The sequence below is a fragment of the Equus caballus genome, chromosome 16, assembly GCF_041296265.1.
Source record: "Equus caballus isolate H_3958 breed thoroughbred chromosome 16, TB-T2T, whole genome shotgun sequence".
Classification (NCBI taxonomy): domain Eukaryota; kingdom Metazoa; phylum Chordata; class Mammalia; order Perissodactyla; family Equidae; genus Equus; species Equus caballus.
The window spans coordinates 52,264,035-52,284,818 of NC_091699.1; the positions used below are offsets into that span (position 1 = coordinate 52,264,035).

Sequence of the window (20,784 nt, forward strand, 5' to 3'; positions counted from 1 at the left end):
TTGTTTCTAGTTTTTGACAACTCTAAATAGAACCGCTATAAACATTCGTGTAGAGGCTTTTGTGTGAACGTAAGTTTTCATTTCTCTAGTGTAAATACCCAGGAGTACAGTTGCCAGGTCATACAGTAAGTGTATGCTTAGCTTTATAAGAAACTGCCAAACCCCTTTCCAGAGTGGCTGCCCTGTTTTACTTTCCACTAGGAACGAATGGGAGTCCCTCCGAATCCTCGTCAGCACTTGGTATTGTCAGCGTTTCTTATTTTAGCCATTCTAATAGGTGTGTAGTGGCCTCTCGTGGTTTGAATTTGCATTTTCCTAATGAACACTGATGCTGAGCAGCTTTTCAGGTGCTAATTCGCCATTCGTATATTTTCTTTGGTGAAATGTCTGTTCAAATTTTTTGTGCATTTTTTGAATAGATTCTCTGTTTTGTCATTATTGAGTTTTGAGAGTTCTTTATATGTTCTAGATACAGAGTCTTTGGCAGATATGTGTTTTGCAAATGTTTTCTCCCAGTCTGTAGCTCGTCTTTTTATTGTGCTAACACTATCTTTCACAGAGCACAATTTTAAAATAAAGTCCAATTTATCAATATTTTCTTTCACAGATAGTGCTTTTGATGTTGTATTTAGGAAACCTGTTCCTAACCTAAGGTTAGAAAGATTTTCTCCCATGTTTTCTCCTCGAGGTTTTGTAGTTTTGAGTGGTACATATAGACCTATAACCCATTTTGAGATTTTTTTTTTTTTTGGTATACAACTGAGATAGGGGTTGAGGTTCATTTTTTCTGCATATGGATGTTCAATTGTTCTAGCATCATTGTTGAGAAAATGATTGCAGAGCAAATTCACTGGGATTGTGTGTTTGTCTGGATGGCTGGGGGGGCAGGAGGAGTGATGGAAGTCACTTGGGGGGTGCTGAAGAGCCGCCATGCCCCCACCTGGGCACCAGGCCTGGGGCTCCCAGCCTTCCCACGGGCAGTGGGCCATCAGGCAGGGCCTGTCGAAAAGCCTTCTGTGGACTTCCCAGGACTCATGGGGTTACTGTTTAACACCTTGGGAGAAAATGAGCTTTTCTTATAACCACTGAGGGTTGGCATGTTGCTCCAAGCAGGTGGTGCCAACACAGCCTTTTTTTTTTTTTCTGAGGAAGATTAGCCCTGAGCTAACATCCGTGCCCATCTTCCTCTACTTTATATGGGGGACGCCTGCCACAGCCTGGTGTGCCAAGCAGTGCCATGTCCGCACCCGGGATCCGAACCAGCGAACCCTGGGCCACTGAGAAGCGGAACATGCGAACTTAACCGTTGTGCCACCGAGCCGGCCCCTAACACAGCATTTATTGTTAGGTGTAAGGTGGCTGAGAGCCCCTGCCGGCCTCTCGGACTCCTTGCTATTGAGAGGAACGAGGTGAGACGCTGAAACACATTTCTGCAGGGCAGGGAGGGGGCAGGCCCAGCACAACCTTCAAAGCAGAGTCCAGAAAGGAGCCAGCAGGCTCTGTGGGCCCCGACCCAAGCAGGGGGGATGAGGCTGGGAACGCGGAGGCCAGCGGTGTGGGCCCACTCCCCTGGGCACACAGCTGTGCCCTTCTCTCTGTGGTGAGGGGGCCCCATGGGGCTCTGCTTGGTCTTGGGGCCATTCTACTTCTGGGCTTTCTGTCCTGAGGAAATAACCGAAGACGTGGACAGGCTTTGTCCCACAGCTTTGTTTAGGATGGCAGAAAACTGGCCACAGCCTGAGTGTCCCAGGACTGATGAAATGAATTCCAGGCTCCTTGTCCTAGAGGAATGTTACGCGGCTACTTAAGGGGTGACGTGAAGGTACATGGTGTGGTGGGGAGAGTTCTCGTGCGATCCCGATGCGGGAGAAGTGGAGGTGACAGCACTAGCTACGACGGAGGCATTTTTGTAAAGATTCGATGTTTACGTAAGCATCTGTATTTCGTTGTTTACCCTAACACGTTCACAGCCACTTCCTCTGTAACCAGCCCTTCATCCCTGCACCTGTTGTGTCGGGGTTTTATTTTAATCAGAAGGCCTGCCCTCTTCTCCCACTGGACCTTTTTTCAGGTCCACTGCCATAGAGCCAGGAGCCAGGGGAGGGATGGCTGAGGGGCCACGGAGAGGGCGGGGGCAGGCCCAACACGAGAAGCAATGGCTCAGCCGTCCACAGGGGCGGGTGTGGTGGGCAGCCCTGCAGCAGGCTGTCTGCCTCTGTCCGTGTGTCTGGCAGGGGCAGGGGAGGGCTCCATTCACACTGTAGCTCCATTCACACTCCTTGGCTGCCCACTATCCCTAGGACACTTGTCTGCAGAGGCTTCCTTGGGAACTAATGGGCTTAAAATGTTATTAGTCATAGTATACTTTATTAAAATGACATTTGAGGCTGAAGGCTACTATATAAAACAGGTTTGCACAGAGGTGCTCTGTAAAGAGGTGGTAGCCTGGCTCATATGTTGGGGAACCCCTTGTCTCCCCACACATGCGCACCACATCCCTGCCTCATCTCGGGAGATCTGGGGCCTTAAGGGCTCTGTGGCCCGGGACACTTAGGAGGTAGCTGGGCTTCTGCCCAGGTGACCCCTCAGGGCAGGGGCTGCTGATCTCCCATCCAGCCCACACCCAGCGGGGGCCAGACCTGGCCCAGAGGAAGCACTTAGTCGAAAGGTTGATTAGTACACCCCCTCCCATGGGGCACCATCGGGGCTGCTCGAAATGGCCAAAGCGAGTGTGTGGAGCTGGGCAGCTGGCTGGATGGATTCAGGGGTGACGTTCAAAAGATGTAACAACTCAGTGGTCCTGGCGCTGATCAATCATTAGTTGCCACAATAGAAGATGGGATGGGGGTTTCTGGCAGAGGGGCTGGGGCAGCTGAGGCAGTGAGGGAGGCACTCAAGGGGCTTGGGACAGTGGCAATTCATCACCCAGGATGGAAGTGTTTGAAGATTTTAACTGACATGGCTGCACGTCGTCCATAGATAGATGTACGAGTGAGAGATGGATGGATGAATAGAAAAATAAAAAGATAGCAGGAAGGAAGGAAAGAGAGAAGACTGGGTGGGTGGGAGAGTAGGAGAGTGGGTGGGCGGAAGGATGGAGAATGGACATATGGGGAAAGGTAAAAGAATAGAAGGAAGGATGGAGGATGGACGGGTGGAAGAAAATGGATGCATGAATGAGATGGATGAGAGGAATGACAGGAAGATGCGCAAAGGCAGAGAGTGAGAAGGCAGAAGGATGGATGGATGGAAGGGAGAAGAATGAATAGACAATGGAAAGACTGAAGGCAGGAAGGGAGGATGGATGAAGGACGTTTGCCCAGAGGGTGGGTGGATTACAGCAGAAAGCCCATTGGTGATGGGCTGGTCTTGGTTCTGGATGCCTACAGGTAGTTTCCTGGTGCCCTACCTCATCATGCTCATCGTAGAGGGAATGCCGCTCCTGTACCTGGAACTGGCGGTGGGACAGCGCATGCGGCAGGGCAGCATAGGTGCCTGGAGGACCATCAGCCCCTACCTCAGTGGTGTCGGTACGTGGGTCCTCTCCAGCCCTCTCCCACCTGGAGACCCCCATCCTGTATCCTGGGCAGCGTGGGGTGGGGTTGGGAGCCCACTGGCAAAGCTGCTGAACAAAAGGCAAGCGTGAAGCCCAGGAGAGAGCCCTCGGCCCAGGTGGACAGATGGCCCAGGAGGGGGTGCCACAGAGTGTAGGCTGAGGGGGCTGGGCTTCTTACCCTCAGGGCAGTGAGAAAGCAAGGATGCACACATCCCGGGAACTGACCCCACGTTGCTTCTCCTCTCTGGGCCTCAGTTTGCTCATCTGTGAAAGGGAGATGCTTCCCAGCGGTAACTCAGCGTCCCAGCTAGCAACCATCTGGGAATCCTGTAATGGCTCCCTGCTAAGTATTAAGAACAACATCTCTCTCTTTAGTGGACTCCTCCTCTGTGCCAGGTGCCAGCCTGCACAAGAGATGAATAGAGCTCATTTCATCTTCACCCCACCGAGCAGCTGGGAGGTGGTGGTGGGCACTAACGTCTCCAGGGTCTGGAAGCTGAGGCACACGTGGATATCAGAGGGCGCTGCTTGACGTCCTGCCTCCCCTGAGTCACTCTGCGCCAGTGTCCGGGAGATTGTTAACCTGCCCCATGCAGCCCTCACGTTCCAGGGCCGCCTCCCCAGGCAGGGGGAACTTTGACCAGCGGGGGCCGAGATCTGTTCTGCTCATGCCTCCCACCCCTAGATAAGAAGGCAGGCAGGAAAGCAGAGTGACACTTCAGGAGCAAGGAGGGCGTAAACTTGTAGATGGCAGTCTCAAATGCAGAAGAAATGTGTCTAGTGGCCTCAGAAATCATCTCCAAACCCAAACTGCCTCCTCATCTTGGATGGCAGCTAATTTTTAACCTGGAGGAGTGTGGTTTTACAATCTGCCCGAGTAAGCAATCCCAGAAGGCTTCTCTGAGGCAGCATTTGCTGTGCAATAGGAAAGTTACTAGATGTTTGTGCCAGTCGGGGGTGCTGGTAAATGTTTAACCACCAGCTCTCGAGGTGGGGTGGTCTGGTTGTAGCATTTACTGATACTGGTGGTGTAAATACTCCCACCGTGGCCAGTTTCAAACTACTAATGGGATCTCCCAGAGTGTGGGGTTAGGCGGTGGGGCATGCGTGGGCTGGCTCTGGAACACCACTGGTTGCCACCCCTCTCTCTGTCCGGAGCCCCCCAACCCCGATTCCCCGCAGGCCTCACCAGGTGGGGTAACCCCTGTCCCCTCCACTCCTCACACCCCTGTCCCTGCCACCACAGGGCAGGTGTGGCCCCAGTGAGCCAACTTCAGGTGAACCAGGAAGGGAGCAGCGGTGTCTGGCATCAGGGTGGCGCTTGGCAGGGACGAAGGCTTCTCACACTAGGTTTGAATCCTAGTTCTGCCACCTAACAGCCTGGTGGCCTGGCCTCAGTTCTCTCCTCTGTGAAATGGGGATTATAACACCCACTTCACAACATTGCTGTGAGGACCTAAAGTACTTAGCACAGCGGGGGGCTCTTAGATCTCAAAAAAAGTCATCAGCCTCCTGTCCCAGGGGTTGGGGAGACAAGTGTGGGGAAGAGACTAACCCATAGAAGGCGCTCGCTGGGGCCTGGTCAAGGTTGACGGGCTCACAAGCCCGCAGAAGGAAGTTTTGCCATCCGGGCAGGCACTGCAGGGCGTCCTGGGGTCACGGAGCCCGGCTGTGCAGCCTTGTCGAGCCGGGTGGGGAAGGCACTGCTCAGCCGCCCCCCTTCCTCGCAGGCGTGGCCAGCGTGGTGGTCTCCTTCTTCCTCTCCATGTACTACAACGTCATCAACGCGTGGGGCTTCTGGTACCTCTTCCACTCCTTCCAGGTGAGCGGAGCCTGCGCCCGAGCAGCAAAAGGAGAAGGGGATGGGGCTTCCCACGAGGGACCACGCGGGGCGCGGAGGTTGAGGGCGGCAGCCTCAGGGGGGCCGGGAAGTGGTGCACAGGGCTGGGGGAGGCGGAGCACCCCCAACCAGGGGGAAGGCTTCTGACCCTGGGATCCATGGACCCCTGCAGCCATATGTCAGGCTGTGCGCATGTATGTGCACCTTTCTAGGGAGGGGTACATGGCTTTCATGGGGTTCTCTCTGAAGGATGTGACCCCCAAAATATTAGGAACCACTGCAAAGTAGGCCCCCCGGGGAAAATCTGTGGAGAGAGCCATGAGGAGGGATTCCGCTGATCTGGCCTTCCTCCTCCTTTTCGGTCCCCTCCTCCCCCTCCTGCCTCTGTCACTTGTCCTTCCAGGTTTCTGACTCCAGGCTGAGCTCCTCCTCTTCCCTGCAGACCAGAAGTCCCTGCAGACGGCCCACTGTGACCGCTGTAACACAGAAGGGGCTAGTCCCAAAGATAAACGTTTCAAACATGCATTTCTGATTACAACCTCAGCTGACACTCGTAGGAAATGTGGAGTGGGTGGGGGCTGACAATCTTGGAGAAGAAAGAGCCCTAATTCCTCGCTGAGAGGCAGTCTTTGGATCCAGGCCCTGAGGACAGTCCCCTCTGCTGCCTACGTCCATTTCTGTTCCTGGGTGCCTGCCACTTGTGCTCAGGGACCCCACTCCCCACTGCCCCAACTCGCCCTCCAGCGGCCTCCTCCATCTCAGCCTCTCCCCAGATGGGACAGTGTGGGGAGACAGGAGCAACCCTTTGTGCTGAGCTGGGCTAGCCACGCATTGTGGACCAACCCCGACTTGTGGGGCCTCTCTCTGGAGCGCTTGGGCACAGCCTCGAATCTTTGGGGCCCCAAAGAATGCCTGGGTGAATGACTTCAGCACCAGGACTTGGCATCTACACTTGGAAGGTGCTACCTCCACGCCCCACTCTGGCTACCCCATCAGCCCTACCCAGGTCACCCATTGGAAAACGCCCTGTGTACATCTTTGATGGGAAGGACTCTCTGCCCCGAACTTTGCTGCCCCCCCCCCATCATCTCCCTGGCCCAGCCTAGAGTTCCATGAAGACTGGCCACAACCCTGCCTCTCCTCCACCTTCTGGGTAGAAACAGGACAGCTCCTCTTACACTCCAGCATGGTAACCATTTCCCCTCCTCCGTTCAGGGCTGTCATAGTATAGTTGGACAGGTTGTGCACTGCACAATGCCACTCCAACTAAGGGGTTGCCATACACGTTGCAGGCATTATAGATCTGTATACTTAAGACAGTTTTCCAAAGGTGGAAGCAACGTGTGCTGTTCTAACAAAATCAGAATAACTTGACCATCTTTCAAAGGTGAAAATAACGTGTCTCAAGAAAAGGGGCACCTTTATTTAACCCTCAGAAGCGTGAGGGCCAGCGATTCCTGAAAATCACTTAACCATTCCTTCCATCCTTCAAGTCGCACGCACTTTAGAAGCGTTCACTCATGTAATCACCGCTACAGCCCTATGATGCTGAAAGCACTGAGTACCTGGGGAAGAGGGGAGTTGAGTGGCTATGACTTCGAGCCTTCCAGCCTCATGTCCAGCTTTTCCCAGCAGGAGCACCAGGGGCTGTTATGAATGCAGATACAGGGACCCCCGCCCGACCGCTGATCCCACCCCTAGTTACAGTGAGGGCAGGACCCAAGGCTTATTCATGCCAGGACTTCCAGGGACTTGTGGAAATAAAGACCACCCAACGAGAACAAGCAGGGGCTGCCTGTTCGGAGCTGCTATGGTGAGGGCGTCAGCACCATCTCTTGCATTTGGCGGAGGCTCCAAGGCAGGCAGGGCAGTGAGAAAGTCATTAGTGGAAGAAGGGAGGACTTCAGGCGTGCCCAGGTTGGAGGCCGTGGGCGTGGGGAAGCCACAGGCGGGCTGTCTATGTGATCAGCTAGGGCGACTAGGGGAGTGGATCTGGACCTCTCCAGTTGGTCCTGAGTTGGAGGGAACACAAGCTGAGTAAGCTGGCAGTCTGTGATCCAGCCCTGCCCGTTCTGGGCTGATCACCGCGGAGGCTGTGGTTTGAGGCCCTGGGCTGGCTGCTGCAGAGGCTGTGGGTCAGAGTTCTGCCGCATAGACGGTCTGGCCATTGTCCATTTGTGGATTCAGTCTCAGACCTGCACTCGAGTTCGGCAGTCTTCAACAAACACCTGTAGGATGGCAAGCGTGTGGAATCCTGTCCTCGAGCTCCTCCCCATCCCTGCCTCTGTCTCGTTTCCAAGACCCATCTGTGCCTTGACAAACCCTTGAGTTCCTGTCTACCTTCAGGTGCTCCAGCCACCTGCCCTTCAGGGACCAGTGCCCTTCTCTTCCATGAGCCCCGTATCAGAGCCGCCTCCTGTCCTCCCCACCCCGACCTTTGGTCTCAGCACTCACCTCTCTGAATAATGCCTGTTTTGATCCCAAAGGACCCCCTGCCGTGGTCTGTCTGCCCACTGAATGGCAACCGCACAGGCTACGACGAGGAGTGTGAGGCAGCCTCCTCCACGCAGTACTTCTGGTACAGGAAAACCCTCAACATCTCGCCGTCCATCCAGGAGAATGGGGTCGTGCAGTGGGAGCCGGCGCTGTGCCTCATCCTGGCCTGGCTCCTGGTGTACCTGTGCATCCTGCGGGGCACTGAGTCAACCGGCAAGGTGGGACAGCCCAGCATGGGGCTGGCGCTGTGGGTGGGCAGGCGGGCGGGAGGGCAGCCAGCCACTTCTGCCCCAGCCCTGGGCACTGCCAAGAGCTTGCCTTCTGCCATCAGCTATAAAGATGGCCAGCGGGGCTTGAAGTTGCAACTGTAGATCTCGAGATGAGGACTTTCCCACCACCTTAAAAGATGAGCATTTCTGTACCAGCCAGCCCCAAATCCATACTGCCCAAGTGGCACCAAGCAACTTGAGAGTGAGTTTTCCCTTCTTTAAATTTTAAATGATTGCAGATGGCCCCGAGATACCCTAGCCACTGGCTCTCAAAGTCAGCTGCACGTGGGTAGCACCTGGAGAGCTTTTAAAACTCCCATGTCTCAGTCTTATCCTAGGGGTTCTGGAGTAATGAATGTGGGGTGCAACCTGAGCATTGAGATCTTAAAAGCTCCCCAGGTGACTCGAATGTGCAGCCGAGTTTGAGAACCTTTGCTCTACGCCACTTTCAATGACCGCCCCCAGAGCTGTCAGGTTCGATTTACAAACCTTTTCTCCCTGGTGCATCCCCGGGCTTCTACTCCTGCTAGGGCTGAGATGTTCCTTTAACTCTAATCTGCTCTATGTAGAAGGTTTTCTTGGGGTGTTTCCATCACCCGCCATCTTTCTCAAGCTTCAGCAGATGCCCCAGACCCCCAGCAGACCCCACCTCATGCTCAGTCACTCCTCATGGTAGATCCACCAGGGGTTGGGCAGGCACGTTGCCTCAACCTTGCAACAGCCCTTCCTGGTAGGTTTCATTATCCTACTCACCTGAGACTTTGAAACCTAAAGTGACCTGCCTAAGGGCACCAACTAGTAACGGCAGAGCTGCAGAGCCGGGAGATCCAGCTTTGCCCCAAAGACTCCCCATTGTCTTGGTTTGGTGAGCCACCTCCCATTTGCTCTCTCCACACTTTCCATGATGTAATCAATCCCCACTTTTCCCTTTTGAGGTCACCTGTCCTCACCCTCTTGAGCACCTGAGTTGCCTCCTCCAGCCCCACCCTGTTTTTCTTGAGGCATCAAGACCAGAACTACCCACAGTATTTTAGGTACCCTGTGATGACCCCAGTACCATGCCTGGTAAACATTTTCTTTTGGTTTCCAAGACCCTGTGACAGCCAGCATCTTAGCCCCAAAAGCACCCCATCCCACGGCCAAGCTAAGGAACTAGCGAGTCTGCCCTGGGAGAGCTTAGAGTTGTAGCAACTCACTCTGTCCCATCTGGAAGCTTGGCTGATATTTTATGTTCATAAAAAATGTTTTGTAATTTGTCTTCGCCAGATTATTATGAACATGATCCCAAAAGATCTGAGGGCAACGTTTGCAAACTTGGAGATTTAACGGGGCCATCTCTTTTCTAGATCATTTGTATCTTGGTTAAATAAGGTCATGCCATGAAATCTTATTTTTCTTACTATTTCCTCTGCGCGAGCCACACCCTTCTCCATGACAGAAGTGCCCCAACAACTTTGTTTGTGGGGATTAATTTTGTTAAAGCTCTGGGCCGTTTCCTGGCCTCCTCTGTTGGAATCTCCTTTTTTTCCTCCGAGAGTTTCTGTAGATTGGTCGGAAATGGTTTCTCCCAGTGGTGTCGGCTGGGTCGTGTGTCCAGCAATCCTGCCGGCTTCCCTGATGGGGAAGGAGTGAGCCGCCCTGGACGAGACTTCAGAATGCCGCCGGGAAACTCGTCCCCTGAGGGGACGGAGGGCGGTTCCAAGGACTTGCCCTGAGTGTCCTCTGGTTGTGGACATTGGTCACCGTCCCCCGTTCCCTTGATTTGCTTCAGCTCACTGTCCTGATGCCCTCTCTTTCCACTTATCTATCTCCATCTTGAACCTCGTTTATTGTCTTGTAATCTTGGTGGATTTATTACTCTTCTCAAGTTACGATGGCCTCAGTTAAGAATCAATGATAAAAGACACACCCCACCTTAGCCTGCTCTTCCCAGGGCGAGAGGGCACAGAGCCCTCTCAGAGGGCACCCCGCCACCCTGGTGGCCTTGGAAGTTCATGGGAAGGTGGCGCCACGTCTCAGCGAGAATGGAGGGCCATGTGCAATCAGGTCCATCCGGACATGAGTCACCAGCTGTGTTTCTCACAGGAGGACCCGAACTTTAAAGGAACTCCTTTCACAAAAATAAATCTTGCAAAATATTTCTTTGCTTTACATAAGACGCTCTGGTGAACATATGAGTTGATATACAGAAAAATTCCAGTCCTGCCTGGCCACATGTACACTTTAAGGTCTCTATTTTAAGGCTTTGTGAAAATTAGAATTAGTATAAGAAGCCACTGCTGGAGCCACTGTGAAAACCAAAGATTAGACGTCATTGAACTTGTGACACATCAGCAGGAAAATAAGATTCAGTTGACAAAAAATCCCATTTATGTGTAAATTTAAAGCCCGTGGAAGTGAGGCCTTTCATAAAAATCACATCGTTGCATGTCTGTCGTATTTATTGTAGGGACATTGTCTCCTATATCAAACGTCGCTTCTTTTCCTTTACGAGCGCTCATGGCCAAGCTCCTCGCAGACCCCAGTCCTGGGAAATCCATCCTTCCTCCAAGCCCCTGAGTTTTTTTCCTTTTGAAGACGATATTTATATTGTCTTGTGATTGTACTTCCTGTTTTGCTTGGGCCACTAGGAAGCTCAGCGAGGAATCTGACTCAGAAACTGGATAGAGCCTCATACTCGTGTTCTGTGGGTTCCCTTTTCCTTTGGGCTCATCTTACCGTATTGCCCACATTTTCTTTTTACACTGACTTCTTTTCTAGAAATGAAAAGATGTTAATGCGATCAATGTCTTTTTGTGGGCTCCCTCCTTTCCTTTCTGGAATAAGGTCGGGCTGAAGGGAAGGTGGAGGGCAGAGGCCTCATACCTGTTTCCCTCTTCTCTGCTGACTCAGATTTCCTGGTGGTTACAGACATGGGCAGCTGTATCCGCTCACCCCACTCCCACATCCCAGCCCAAACTCAAAACCTGTGTCTGACCAAGAATCCCAAGGCCTTTTTCAGCTCTCAGCAGCCTGAACACCCAAGACAGTGTGGTGTTTCATGGGGACAGCTGATCTGTCCTGGGCAAAAGGGCCCTGTGGTCACCATATCTCCAAGAGGCTGACTCTGCCCTCTGGTGCCTGCAGGTGGTGTATTTCACTGCATCGCTGCCCTACTGTGTGCTCTTCATCTACCTGATCAGGGGCCTCACGCTCCATGGAGCCACCAATGGCCTGGCCTACATGTTCACTCCCAAGGTACGGGCTAGAAGGAAGGGGGCCCTGAAGGCACCCCCATTCATCCCACCACCTTCCAGGATGGGTGGAAAGAGGGGAAGATGGAGGGTGAAGGGGAAGCTACAGTGTCCCCAGCGAGGTTGGTGTGAGCCTGGCAGCTTGTGGGAGGGCTGTGGATTGCCTGTGGGCACAGGGTCTCCTCAGACAGGCAGTCCCCAAGCCCTGTTAATTCTAGGGCAGTACGTCTGTTGTCCACCTCTCCTCCTCGTCCTCACTGCCCCCAGCTAATTGCTGCCCCAGCCCCACGTCTGGCCTCCTGGCCACGTCTCACCCCACCCCTCCTTACAGCCCGAGGACTAAGTTCTTCACCATGAACATCACTCTAGTCATCTGGCCCTCCTGCAGCCCTTTCCCTGCCGGGACAAATCCACAATTCGCAGGGCTTTCCGCGACCCCTGCCCAGCCCACCCACTCCTCAAGCCCCCACAGCCACTGCTCATCAATGGGGGTGGGGAGGACGACACTGCTGCCTTTGGGACAGGACAAGTTCTCCATTTAGCAAATCTGGCCCCTGGAAACAAAAGGACTGTGGCAGTCCCCCCTCCAAATGCCTACTAATGTCAGGGCTGAGGTTCAACCCAACCTGAGACCTCCACCCCGAGGCCACACCAGCGCCATCCCGGAGGCCCAGACCAGGGCAGTGCCTGGGGCATGGACCAGGGGCCCAGAACCTTTTAAAATGATTTTACCCTACACTTTTCAATTGCACACCTCCTTTGGGTAAGGAGCTGCAGAGGATATGACACAAGGAAAGCGTGTTTTGTCTGCTAGGGAATGGACAGGGCACCAGCCAGGGACCAGGATTGCTGCGCTCCAGCCCCAGGCCTGCCTCTGGCCGACTGTGTGCCATAGGCCAGTTCCCTCCCCTCTCTGGGCCTCCACCCCCTGCTGGTCTGAGAGTTTGGGATCCCCAGCCCTGTCCCTGCTGGCTTTCCAGATGGAGCAGCTGGCCAACCCCAAGGCCTGGATCAATGCAGCCACCCAGATCTTCTTCTCGCTGGGCCTGGGGTTCGGCAGCCTAATCGCCTTCGCCAGCTACAATGAGCCCTCCAACAACTGCCAGAAGCACGCCATCATCGTGTCCCTCATCAACAGCTCCACCTCCATATTCGCCAGCATCGTGACCTTCTCCATCTATGGCTTCAAGGCCACCTTCAACTATGAAACCTGTTTGAACAAGTAAGACTGGGCCGCCCCAGGGAGCCCCAGGCCTCCAGGGGGGAGGTGAGTCTCTGAAGCTCCAAGCAAAAGGGGCACCAGAAAGAGATGGATGCCGAGAAGTCAAGGGCTGTGGGGCAAAGGGCACTGGCTTGAACCCTCAATCCAGAGTTCAAGTTCGGGCTACCCCCAACACCACCAGTAGCTGACGGGCCTGTGGGCAGGTCGGTGTCTGCCTGAACAGATGAGGGAGTTTCCTATATTCAAAGCACTTAGCACCACAGGGCACTCAACAGCCAAACCTTAGTTTCTTCCGCCCCATCTCCCCCACCTCAGAAGTAACCGAGCGCTCTCTAGCTGAGCGTGGACATTACAGAAGCTGCTTTCTGCCGCCCCTTTCCCCAAACACAAGAAAAGTCATCCGGAATGCACACAGTCCAATACAGAAGTCACTAGTCACAAGGGGCTATTTACAAATTTAAATGTGAGTTAATTAAATTTTGATTTAAATTGATTTTCACTTCAATATAAATTAATTTAAATCAGTTCCTCAGGTGCACTAGCCGCATCCGCATGCTCAGTTGCCACATGTGGCTAGTGGGTGCCGGACGGGACAGCACGGATGTGCATCATTTCCATCGTCACAAACGTTCTGTTGGACAGTGCTGGTCCAGAGGTTCAAAGAGCCTGGCTGTGTGGGTTGAGTTCCTTTTGTCCTCTCTGTTTCTATCTGAGGCTTCTTCAAAGCCATTCAGAATCATCCTGCCCTCTAAAAGCTCACCAATCAAAAGATCCCCTTTGTTTGAGTGACCTCACCTAAGAAGAGGCAGAGGGGAGCCCGGGCTTCTAAGAGGGTTTGGCGACGGCGTCCCTTCTAGTCAGTGAAGGGCGATCTGTTGCTCTGCTCTGCTCTGCAGGGTGATTCTGCTGCTGACCAATTCTTTCGACCTTGAAGATGGCTTTGTGACAGCCAGCAACCTGGAGCAGGTGAAGGGCTACCTAGCGTCCGCCTACCCCAGCAAATACAGCGAGGTGTTCCTCCAGATGAAAAACTGCAGCTTAGAGTCGGAGCTGAGCACGGTGAGGCGCTGGCAAGATTGCGGCTCACTTCCCTCCACGTGCTTCCCTGGGGCTCTGAGAGCGGCCTGAGGGGCGTGCACATCCTGTGAAAGTCAAGGAAGATGAGCTCTTAGAGAAGGGCGCCGTGATCTCCACCCTCCCCGGTGCTGCGCAGGCGTCCTAGTTACTGGAAAGCGCGTTTGGGTTCTCCGGGTCCTTTCTTTCTTTTCCTTTTCTCTTTTTAAATTTTAAAAATAAGGAAAGTACAAAGAATAATATAACAAGCACCCGTACATCTACCACCTGAATGAACAATTGTAAACATTTTGCCATCTGGGGCTCAGATTTTTTTACAGAAAACATTTCAGGGACGACGTCAAAGTCCCCTCTGTTACCAGTGCCAAGCTTTCCGTGCTCACCAGAGGCAGGAACCTTCATTCTGACATTTTATTACGCACACATATTCTTAAATAATATTATTGTTTCCTTGGCAGTTTTTACATGGAAATGAGTGGGCCTGGGAGATATCATTCTCATTCAACGTTTTTATTTTTGAGATCTGTCCACAATAATATGTGTGGAATCTCATTCATTCATTTTAAATGCTGCATTTCATTCCATCACACAATTATACCACGATTTATTTATCCATTCTCTTACTAATAGACATTTGGGTTTTTAAAAATTTTTGCTACTGGGGCTGGCCTGGTGACACAGCAGTTAAGAGCGGATGTTCCGCTTTGGCGGCCCGAGGGTCGCTGGTTCAGATCCCGGGTGCAGACATGGCACCGCTTGGCACGCCATGCTGTGGTAGGTGTCCCACATATAAAGTAGAGGAAGATGGGCACGGATGTTAGCTCAGGGCCACTCTTCTTCAGCAAAAAGAGGAGGACTGGCAGCAGTTAGCTAGGGCTAATCTTCCTCAAAAAAAAAAAAATTTGCTACTAAAATCACCCTTATTTATATTTTACAGAATTATCTTTGCTATGCTAGAACCCTTATTTTTTCACATTAATTTTAGGGTGAGTTTGACAAGTTCCATTGAGGCAAAAAAAAAAATCCCTTTAGGAATTTTTTAGAATTGCATTGATTTTATAATTTGTAATTTTGTATAATTTGTAAATTTTATTAGAATTGCATTGAGGGCAAGCCCCATGGCCGAGTGATTAAGTTCACGTGTTCTGCTTCGGCGGCCCTGGGGTTTCCCCGGTTCAGACCCTGGGCACGGACATGGCACAGCTTGTCAGGCCCTGCTGAGGTGGTGTCCCACATGGCACAACCAGAGGCACTCACAACCAAAATATATAACTATATACTCGGGGCTTTGGGGAGAAGAAAAAAAAAAAGAAGAAAGATTGGCAACCGTTGTTAGCTCAGGTGCCAATATTTAAAGGAAAAAAAAAGAATTGCATTGATTTTATAATTTTGTAATTTGGGGAGAATTAATATCTTTTGAATTGTGATTTTTGATTCAGTAACGTGCTTTATCTCATCATTCACTCAGATCTTCATTTATATAATTCTTCAGCTAATTTTCTCTGTGAATATCTTGGCCCATCTTTCCTCAGCTTTTTTTTTTCCAGGTACCTTACTGTTTTGTTGCATTGTGAATGGTGCCTTTTTTCCCTATTTCTATCATTGTTTATTTTTGTTGCTAAAGATTGTTGTGTGTCGATCTTGGATCTAGCAACTTTGATGAATTCTCTTTTTAATTCTCTTATTTGTCTATATGTTTGCTTCAGTTTCCTACGTAAACTCTTAGATCACCTGCAGATAGAACTTCGTGTTTTTCTTTTCAATCTTTATATCTCATTCCTTTTTCTTATCATATTTGCCAGGACTTCCAGCACAGCAGAAGTGGAAATGAGAGTGGGCGTATCTGTCTAATTCAACTAAATTCAACGTAATTACTTCTAATTCAACGTAAATACTTCCAGACAGTCACTCTAGAGAACACTTTTCAAGAACGGGGAATGGTGAAGGCCCGTAGCTCTGGTTGCCAGCAAGCTTCCTTGGGGGGTTTTGGCACCTTGTTTTATGGGCGGAGCCATTCTAGGTCATCACTGTTCTCCTGGCTCCCTGCTCAGCCGGCCTGTGCCATGACTCTCCCTCCCTGGCAGGCCTTAGATCTCCAATCCCCAGGCCTCAGCCTTCAAAGCCTAGATCCTGTTCAGATGACCCATGAGGCCTTTGGCTTCAGCTCCTGTTTGGTGCTCTCATTTCAAATTTCCTTTCTGTCTTTGGCACCTGGGAGTTTTCCTTTTTTCTCTTTTCTTTTCTTTCTTTCTTTTTTTTTTTTTTGCTGAGGAAGATTCACCCTGAGCTAATATCTGCTGCCAATCTTCCTCTTTCTGTATGTGGGTCACCGGCACAGCATGGCCACTGACAGACAAGTGGTATAAGTCTGTGCCTGGGAACCAAATCTGGGCCACCAAAGTGGAGTGTACCGAACTTAACCACTAGACCACTGGGGCTGGCCCTCCTTGCTTACTTTTGAGCTTGGCTCAATGTCCAAGAATGATGTGGTCACTGATTTATTTAGACTTTTTTTCCTACTGTGTTTGTTCTTTTTTTTCCTCCCTCCCTCCACTTTATTCTCTACTGTTTGGAATTTGCATAGTCAATTTCTCTTCTTGAAATTTTCCTATGCGTATTTAACAAAGTCTAAAGTTAAACAATGTCTTGACTTCCCTCCCAAACAGTACAAGGACTTTAGAACACATTCATCTCATTACTCCCGCTGTAAATTTCATGTTTGTCCAGTTTCGGCTTTTAAACCTGTAGATCAGACGCTGTTGTTACTTTATACGACTGTGTCTGTATTCACCTCCACATCTGCCATTTTTGTGTTCATCATTCCTTCTTGCAGCCTGGCTGTCTTCTGGGGTTGTTTTTTTTCTCCCTTAAAATGCATTCCTCTACAGCAGGTTTCTTGATGGCAAATTTTCTCAGGTTTTGTTTGTATGTAGATCACTATATTTAGACCCCACATTTCAAAGACAGTTTTCCCCTGAGTAGAAAATTGCAGGTTTACAGTTATTTTCTCTCAACACTTTGAAGATAGTTGCCTTGTGATGCTGGCTTCCGTTGAGGCTGTTGAAATATCCCTTCGCTCTTCATAAGCCCCCAGCTCCCCAGTTCTCTCTCTCATTTCTCTCTTCATCTTCCCTCTGTCCTGGGCCTCTGCATGGGTGGATCTTTATTTACCCAGGTCTAGACTGGGATGAGGTCGGGCTTCCAGGATCTGTTTCTTGTCAGCTTTGGAAAATTCATGCCTACTATCTCTTAATCACTGCCTCTCTTTCTCTCTGTTTTCTCCTTTTCAAATTTCATTTAGACCTTCTCGTCGTACCTTCCATGTCTATTAATTTGTCTTTTATTTTTCCCCATCTTTTCTTTTTTGCTTTATTATGGATTCATTCCTGGGATGTATCTCCCAGTTCACTAATTCTCTCTTAAGCTGAAAGTGGTATTTAGCTGTTGATTGAGCCTTTTAAGTCAATAAGTTTTTAGACACTATTTTTTTTTCCAAATATACTTTTTATTCCAATAGTTTCCTGTTTATCTCTGTAGTTTTCTCTTCTGTTTCTGTACACACATCCTCCTCCGTGGCTGTTCCAGTGGTGGCCGTGGGCAAGACAGTGAGAGCAGTCTGCCCTGGAGGGGAGGAGCGTTCTATGCCTGACTCTGTTGCCTCATGATGATAACAAGCAGATCAACTTTAGTAGGTTCTGTCACTGTTTTAAATTCTCTACAAGCCATCACCCTTCTCTTGTCTGTACCCAGGGCTGATGAATTCCACTATCCCCATTGGTGTGCCATTGAGCAAACTTATATTCAGATTCTGACAGCCCAACATCTGCCACAGCTGGGGAAGGGTCTTCTAAATCTTCTCTCTTATTCTGACTCTTCACTCCTGCTGGCTTGTCTTCTTGTGGGTTTATAATTCTCTGTTTGCAAGCTAGCTTCTTGATGGTTCTGGTGGTCCTGGGGATAAGTGGGGGCACGTTCGCCAGAGAGAGTTTGCTTCTGGTCTTCTGCTGTTGGTAGTCAGGGGCACAACTGACCATGACCCCGTTCAACCCCTTCAGGAGATCTGTCTTTATGCAGCAGTTCCAGGCTCTGTTTCCACAGCTCCGGACCCCACAGCAGCATTACCACCGCAGGGGGCTGAGCAACCCGGCCCTCCTGGTGGCCTCTGCCAGGCCAGCTCCCCACCATTTTGGTTCCTGCTGCACTGTGGCTCCACCATCCCACCTCAGCTCCCGCCCCTGAGGCCTCAGAACACCTACTCAATCATGATACTGGAAGGAGAAATTATCCAAACATTGTTTTATTCTATTTTATCCAGAATTTATATGAGTTGGGGCAGGAGAGGGGAACTCAGTGTTCCAAGCTGACAGAAATGTCTCTCCACACTTTGCAAATATGGACTCCTGACAGCTCACATTTCTGTCCAGCCCGGCTAAGCCTGCGGGGCTGGTGTGCAGATGGAGGATCCAGCCTCAGAAGGTGGCTTCTCACGACCACTTTCAAGGTCCTCCAAGTTGCTCAGCATTGGGGGTGTTTAAGGCTTGTCCCTGGGATGTGTAACTGGTGTCTTCCCGCATGGGCAGGCAGTCCAGGGCACTGGCCTGGCTTTCATCGTCTACTCGGAAGCCATTAAGAACATGGAGGTGTCCCAGCTGTGGTCGGTGCTCTACTTCTTCATGCTGCTGATGCTGGGCATGGGGAGCATGCTGGGGAACACGGCCGCCATCCTCACCCCTCTGACGGACAGCAAGGTCATTTCCAGCCGCCTGCCCAAGGAGGCCATCTCAGGTGAGTGGCCAGCCCGTGGAGGAGGGCCGGGATGTAGGGGCGAGCAGGTGGATGAGTTGCCTCAGAGGCCACATGCTGGTTGGGGTGGCACTGGGGGCTGCGCACCCTCCTGGTGGTCCTGCCGTGGCTTTCTCCTCGTCCTGGGCCGTCAGGACCTGGTACATGTGATTCACTCCATGAATCTGGTTCTCCACATCATGGGGAAGTGACGTGGCCACCCGACTTGGGAAAAGGCCGGACTGCCTGGCCTGGCACTCGAAGCTCTCTAGGCTAGAAAGAACCTGCTTTTTTCTTTGTTTTCATTGAAGTAGAACAATTATAACATGTATATTTCTTAAGCACAAACTCAATGAATTTTACCTATGTATCCACCCAAGTAACCACCACCTGGTCCAGATAAAGAGACAGCATTTCTGCACCTGCTCACCTCTGCTCGCCCCTTCCCAGTCTGTACGCCCCCACCCCCAGAATCACCTCCTTCCGACTACTACCATTTAGGTTGGTTTTTCCTGTTCTTGAACTTCGTATAAATGCAAGCACACAGTATGTACTCTTGTGTCTGTTGTCTTCACTCAAACTCTGTCTGTGAGATCCACCCGCATTGTTGCAAGTAGCAGTCATCGTGCCTTTCCTGCCTGTGCAGGACCATCCATTGTAAGACCATGCAGCACAACTTATCCACCCGTTCTGCTGGTGGTGGACATTCTGGTTGTTAGGGAAGGAACTTGTTCTTCTGATCATACCTCTCCTCACTCCTCTCCACCACCCATGTATGCCACTCCAACCCAGCAGTGTCCGGAAGACCCTGTGGCCACCCGCCCTTGCCTTTGATGACACCATTTCACCACATCCAGGACGTCTCTCCTCCCAGCCTGAATCAAACCCAGCTCCCATCCCAGCTCCTTGAAGTCCTGACTCCCGTGGGAGCTGCCCGCCCTTCATCAGAGCCCCCAGCATGTGGCATCCCGCCTTGCACCTGCTCTCGGTAGCCAGCATTATGTGTGCCGTTAGCTCCCAGCCAGCACATAATTTATTCTGCTTGTGTGTCCCCCTTGGGATGGCAGTGGGGCTCAGTGGCTGGTGGTATATGGTGTGGCAGTGGAAAGGGCAGGTGGGAGCTTTAGATTCAAATACTTCATGGGGTGCCCAAGGAAGGCAGCCAAAGGACACTGAGACAAGCACCAGGTTCTGGGGGCAGAAGGGCCTGTGTCTGAATCCTGACTCTGCCACTTACATGCTGTGGGACATTGGGAAAGTTACTCAGCATCTCTCAGCCGTGGCTTCCCCATCTGTAAAAGGGGGCTCCTGATACCTGCCTCAGAGGCTTGAGGATCCAATGCACGGCAAGCCTGGGGCACAGTGAGACATTCGTTTCTTCCCCTCCCCTCCCGACTCCCTCTTCTGGTCAGTCAGGAGTCCCCTCCAGGAAGTCCTGAGGGGGTGCCTGTAGCTCAAACCTTCTCCCTCGACTCACCTCCCATGAGCTCAGGGGCTGAGTTGTTGTGATAAACAGCATCACCAGACCCACAGCCTGGTGAGATCTCCCGACAGCAATGCCCACACTTTCTCCTTTCCATTGAGCTTGATGCCCGCTGAAGACAGCTCCGTAAATTAGCATCAGTGAGTCTGCTGACACTCCTTGGGACACCTTGGCCTCCCCAACACAAACACACACACACACACACACACAGCATACGCACACGCACACACACACGCACACACACACATGCACACGCACACACACACACACGCACACACACACAGCATACGCATGCAAAGAGGCCAGTCCATGCCAGCTCTTCCAGCCCACGTGGAGGAACCAGTCAGCCAGAGTCCCCTTGAGGCCCGTGGCTCTGCTGCCACCTAGAAAACTGGATGCCCAGGCGGCGACTCAGGCAGGTGAGCAGGTGTTCTCGTGGCCCCAGGTCTCCTGTGCCTCGTCAGCTGTGCCATCGGCATGGTGTTCACCATGGAGTCCGGCAACTACTGGTTCGACATCTTCAACGACTACGCCGCCACGCTGTCCCTGCTGCTCATTGTCCTGGTGGAGACGCTCGCCGTGTGTTACCTGTACGGGCTCAGGAGGTGAGGAGGCCCCGCCCCCGACAACTGCGCCCACTATAGACCACGCCCCACGAGAAACACCACCGTTCCTCAGCGTGGGCTTCACTTTTTCTTTAAGCTTGGCTTTGTTTTTTGCCCCTGGATCTCAGCTAATTCTCTGCCTCACTCACATCCTCAGTTTGCCTTCAACCAGTATCTTCTCTCATTTCCTGTATTTTCACCTTTTATTATAGGCTATTTGCCTG

The 20,784-nt window shown here is 51.5% G+C and overlaps 1 protein-coding gene and 1 long non-coding RNA gene across 3 annotated transcripts in view; one reads left to right on the forward strand and one right to left on the reverse strand.

Moving 5' to 3' along the window:
* The window catches only part of SLC6A20 (solute carrier family 6 member 20), a 41,717-nt gene that overhangs the window by 13,020 nt on the left and 7,913 nt on the right, over nucleotides 1-20,784 (forward strand). The window contains exons 1-9 of one of the 2 annotated variants that reach the window (XM_070237845.1): nucleotides 1,153-1,409; nucleotides 1,705-3,530; nucleotides 5,287-5,378; nucleotides 7,883-8,110; nucleotides 11,288-11,398; nucleotides 12,375-12,616; nucleotides 13,513-13,675; nucleotides 18,271-18,475; nucleotides 20,401-20,560. In XM_070237845.1, coding sequence (XP_070093946.1) covers nucleotides 3,305-3,530; nucleotides 5,287-5,378; nucleotides 7,883-8,110; nucleotides 11,288-11,398; nucleotides 12,375-12,616; nucleotides 13,513-13,675; nucleotides 18,271-18,475; nucleotides 20,401-20,560 — 1,427 coding nt within the window. In that variant the 5' untranslated portion in view covers nucleotides 1,153-1,409; nucleotides 1,705-3,304. Of the gene's footprint in view, nucleotides 1-1,152; nucleotides 1,410-1,704; nucleotides 3,531-5,286; nucleotides 5,379-7,882; nucleotides 8,111-11,287; nucleotides 11,399-12,374; nucleotides 12,617-13,512; nucleotides 13,676-18,270; nucleotides 18,476-20,400; nucleotides 20,561-20,784 lie in introns of those variants that run through there. The other variant, XM_001500735.6, reaches the window with a different exon arrangement.
* On the reverse strand, nucleotides 13,063-20,555 carry LOC138918049 (uncharacterized). The gene is made up of 2 exons (XR_011426931.1): nucleotides 19,950-20,555; nucleotides 13,063-13,758 (listed from the first exon to the last, which is right to left on the reverse strand). It is a non-coding gene; the product is annotated as an uncharacterized lncRNA (long non-coding RNA).